The sequence below is a fragment of the Peromyscus californicus genome, unplaced genomic scaffold (genome assembly GCF_007827085.1).
Source record: "Peromyscus californicus insignis strain IS unplaced genomic scaffold, ASM782708v3 Scaffold_19__1_contigs__length_69161282, whole genome shotgun sequence".
Taxonomy (NCBI): Eukaryota; Metazoa; Chordata; class Mammalia; order Rodentia; family Cricetidae; genus Peromyscus; species Peromyscus californicus.
The window spans coordinates 419,421-424,452 of NW_026294491.1; the positions used below are offsets into that span (position 1 = coordinate 419,421).

General features: G+C 37.6%; 1 protein-coding gene across 1 annotated transcript; it reads left to right on the plus strand.

Annotated features, from left to right (window-relative positions):
* Nucleotides 1-3,133: 3,133 nt before the first annotated feature.
* On the plus strand, nt 3,134-4,087 carry LOC128113974 (olfactory receptor 2G3-like). Its single transcript, XM_052743815.1, has one exon. The coding sequence runs from the start codon at nt 3,134-3,136 to the stop codon at nt 4,085-4,087; it is 954 nt and encodes a 317-aa protein (XP_052599775.1).
* The last annotated feature ends 945 nt before the right edge of the window (nt 4,088-5,032 follow it).

Below are 5,032 nucleotides of genomic sequence, written 5' to 3' on the forward strand. Positions count from 1 at the left end.
GGTAATTGCTCTATTAGGAATACAGGGATCCCCAGGTCCCAGTTTTGGCTGACATCATTTCTGCTGCAGAGACACACTTCAGTATCTCCTGGCGCTGGACAAAGCACTCACATCTGATATTTGGCCTTAGATTCAAAGATTCATTTTCAGAATCTTGTGTTTCTGGAAATAAATATCTTTTCAGTCTATGAAAGTAATTGGAAGAATGAGGGGACAAAATTTTTAGAGGTGAGAAAATAATAACCACATGTTCTTCTTTTTCTCATCTCTCCATAGTACAAACTCTAGCTAAGAAAATAATATTATTTTCATCAACTGCCAAGTCAACTTTTTTTAGTTGACTCAACTAATAATTCACAATTCACTATATTACTCATAATTTCTGAATAATATAGTAAATTAAATTTCATTATAAGATTGGATTTGAAATAATTTATATTTTACAGTTACCTTAAATTTGAAGAACATACATTCAGCAATAAGAAAAAGCAAAGATAGAGAAACAAAGAAAGATCACTTCAGTATTTGGAAGAATTTCCTTATGACTTAGATTTATTAAAAATATGAAGTCCTTTCTAATATGGCAATAGTGTTGAATATACATGTGCTGCTGAGGAGAAGATCTATGCCTCTCTGCTTTTGTATGTATGTATGTAACTACTATGTTCCCTTGACTCTAAATCACTGTATTTTCTGAAAAATTATAGAGAATTGTAAGCATTGCTTCCTTATTAAATATTTATATTTAAAATGTGAGTAAATTAAGATGCTCATGTCTTCTTTTTCCTCAACAAGGTTGAATTGCATAAATACATTTGGACACGTATGGCTATATTAGAGGAAAATCTTGAATACACAATATAGAGTAGCTACCTTAAAACTTAAAAACACTAACATTTCTGGGAAATCTTATTTTACAGAATTATAATGTTAAAATAGGGTTTCACACAATTCCTAAGGACACTCAAGCACCTTGAATGAACAATGTAGCATGCACAAAGTTAGGAAAAATACATATCTTTTTCAATAAACATGGATGGCAATAGATGTATACATGCATACATATATGTTAACTTTGAATTAGACAATTTAAGAAATATTATACTATTTTATCACACTATTTATTTAATGGATGATTTAAACAATGTTGCTAGTTAAAAGAGGAAAAAAGAGAGAGTAACAATTTAATAGACTGGTAAAGGTAGCAACTTATCAAAATTACACTTATGTCTATCCTGTTATTTATAAATAACTATTCATTTTGCATATCAAGAAAGACATTTAAAAGAAACATTTCTACTCATTCAGCATTTCTCTCTCCTTTTAGGACATGTGGTCTGCTCTGTGAAATGGGCACATGTGTAAATTTACATGGTTACAAGCAAAGCAACTCAGGGTTTCAGGAAAGGATGCCCAGGAAATAGAAACTGACAGGTGGGTAGAAGTTGGTAAGCGTAACTGAAATAATCTGAGAAGGAAACACAGGATGAATAAAGAAATTAAAACTTGATTTGGTGAGAAGTAACATATTGTTATAACATACTGGGATATTAATCTGAAAACAGAAAGGAGGATAAAAATTGTGCAAAGCATGAATAAAATGGTAGCATGTGAAATTGGCATTTTTAGAAATAAACTTTGCCTTCATGAATGTCCTATTTTTATATTATTTTTATAGTTATATGAGGTCAAATAATGAAGGGTTACAACCAAAAGGTAAGTGGTCATCTATAATGCTTTCTATCTAGGATATTCATAAAACTTTGATAAAAACTAAATGAAATGGGAAATTAAGGGTTTTTGTTCAATATACAATACACACTTGTGTGAAAATGTCATCATGTAGCACAGTACTTTGTACAATGAATATACACAAAGAAACATTTTAAAATCTAAATAAAGTAATAAATCAATTGGACTTATATCCTCTATTGTTTGTGCAGTATGAAGTTACAATAACAAGGAAAATAGTTTACAAAACACAGGTTCAAAGGGGGCTATTGAAAGTGAAAATTGAGTCTTAGTTACTAAAAATAAAACACATAACATAAAAATAAAACACACAAATCTAAAATTATTTTACAAGGCTCTAAAATTATTCAACACTAACAAGAGTACTCTATAACAGACTGATAAAATACTCCAGACCACCTGCTTGTATATTATAAGGAAAATACTGGCAGAAAACTAACCCATGAGTAATGTCTAACAAACAACTAAAACACCATGGTTGTATTGTTTGTTCTTAGCATGGTGTTTACAAATATACATTTCAGGCAGAGAAGTGCATTATCATTTTCTTTTACTTTTTCTCCCCAAATGCATCTTTGTTACTTTTCCTACTGACAGAATGGGATACCTACCAAGAACCTGTTTATATATTTAACATCTCTCTGTCTATGTTTTGTGGATAATCTTATAAGTGCTGTTGAGAAAGAAAAGGGTGAATTTCCCGAAAGAACAAGTGATACAACTTGGAAAAACTGAGCAGTCACTGATGATTAAGCATTTTACACATGGTCTGTTTTTAGCTCTGAACATTTTTAAAACATTTTTTCTTTTCCTTTTGAGATTGTATATAATTATGTCATTCTCCCTTCCTTTTCCTTTCTCCAAATCCTCTTATACACCACTCCTTGCTCTCTTTAAAATTTATGGCCTTTTTTCAACAATTGTTCCACACATTTAGGAATATCTGTGTCTATATACCTATATGTACATATATCCTGATCAGACTGTATAATGTTACGTGTGTGTTTTCAGGACTGACCATTTGGGACTGGTTAACCAATTGGTGTGCTCTTCCCTGGGTAAGACAATTTCTCCCACTCTCATTCCTTAGTTGTTTGTAGTTCCTGGTTTAGCTCTGTGCCTTTAACAGTTCTCATTGCACTCTGTATTCTATGATCTCTCTCTCTCTCTCTCTCTCTCTCTCTCTCTCTCTCTCTCTCTCTCTCTCTCTCTCTCTCTCTCTCTTCCATCTCCTTCCTGCCTGTCTCTTATACAGAATATATCCCATCTTCTTCCACCTTTAGGGTCCATATCTCTCATGCAGATTTCTGATCCCTTTCCATTTCCTTTTTATCTAACACCCTTTTCTGCACTTGTCACCCTCCTTTTTGTGAGTAGAGTGATGATAATCAACAACAGCTCAGGTGGCAGTTTCATCCTGGTGGGCTTCTCTGATCAGCCACAGCTTGAAAAGATCCTCTTTGTGGTGGTGCTAATCTCCTACCTCCTGACACTGGTCGGCAACACAGCGATCATCCTTGTCTCCTGTTTGGATTCCGCGCTCCAAACACCCATGTACTACTTCCTTACAAACCTCTCTTTGGTTGATATCTGCTTTTCCACCAGCATTGTTCCTCAGCTGCTGTGGAACCTCCATGGTCCAGCCAAGACAATTACTGCCACAGGCTGTGCTGTTCAGCTTTATGTGTCCCTGGCTCTGGGGTCCACTGAGTGTGTTCTCCTCGCAGTTATGGCCTTTGATCGCTATGCTGCTGTTTGCCGGCCACTCCATTATGCCACAGTCATGCACCCGCGGCTCTGCCAGTCTCTTGCAGGAATCGCATGGCTGAGTGGAGTGGGCAACACACTGATTCAGGGCACCATCACCCTCCGCCTGCCTCGCTGTGGGAACCACAGGATTTATCACTTCATCTGTGAAGTTCCTGCCATGATCAAGTTAGCCTGTGTAGACATTTATGCCAACGAAGTGCAGCTTTTCATGGCTTCCTTGGTGCTGCTCCTCCTTCCCCTGGCACTCATCTTGGTATCCTATGGGTACATTGCCCAAGCACTGATGAGGTTAAGGTCAGCTCTAACCTGGGGTAAAGCTCTTGGAACCTGTGGATCCCACCTGCTGGTAGTAGTGCTATTTTATGGCACAAGCACCGCTGTCTACATCCATCCTAATAGCTCCTATGCACATAGTCAAGGGAAGTTCATCACCCTTTTATACACTGTGGTTATTCCTACTCTAAACCCCCTCATTTACACTTTAAGAAACAAAGATGTAAAAGGGGCTTTGAAAAGGCTGGTGAGAAAAGATAACAACACCAGAGAGAAAATTCTTGGGAAGTAGAGATATAAATCTGTTCCCACTAAGATGAAGGTGCTGATCCAGATGCATTACCCAGGGTCACCCTGACACAGATGATCCAAAACCAAACTCACAGGCCTCTCTGGAGAGGTACCAGCAATAAAACCACTTCCCTAGTTATCGAACTCAGAGATGTCCCATCTAGACAGATATCTGTTTTCTTCCTGATAATCAGATAATCTAATAAACTGAAAACAACATCTGCTTTTGTCAAGATCCTCCAATCAATTTTATTTTTCTTATGGTCATTCTTTCATTAAGAATTCTGGCTCTATCTTATTAGAGTAAATATGTCTATTGGTCGATCTCTTTTCTATAAAGTGTGTTTACGGCTAGCTAGACATCTTTGAGGAATTCTTTAGTTGTGTGTTCATGTGAACCCAATGATACATGGTTCCCTGTATCCTTGGAAGAAGGTCTCCTGGTAGTGCCGTAGTCTAAGCCAGACACCTGGGTTGTTTTTTCCCCCCCCTCACTGCTCTGCTCTGATCCGGTGTCTCCTAGTGGAGTTTTGTTGTATTTTACACACTACGTTTTTGCTAAGTGAGATTTTCACTAAAATTATGTCCACTGGGTGGTGATTCCTGAGCTTTGTTTTCTTTATTTGCAATCTTGGGTAGGTTTTTTTTCTTTATTAAGAAATATTCTACTCACTCTACATACCACCCAAAGATCCCTCCTCTTCACTCCTCCCACCCTCCTGCCCTCCCTCTCAAGCCACCCCACATCCATCCCCACATCCCCCAAATCAAGGTCTCCCATGGGGAGTCAGCAGAGCCTGGCACACTGAGCCTAGGCAGGTCCAAGTCCCTCCCCACTGCACCAAGGTACCTGGCTCCTAAAAGCATGCCCATGCACCAGGGACAGATCCCAATTCCCCTGCCTGGGTGCTCTTGGGTGGTTTTTTAATCTTGTGATCTTAGAAAT

Bases quoted from the DNA above. Each gene is read 5' to 3' on its own strand.
- LOC128113974 (XM_052743815.1), top strand. From the start codon at position 3,134: ATGATAATCAACAACAGCTCAGGTGGCAGTTTCATCCTGGTGGGCTTC.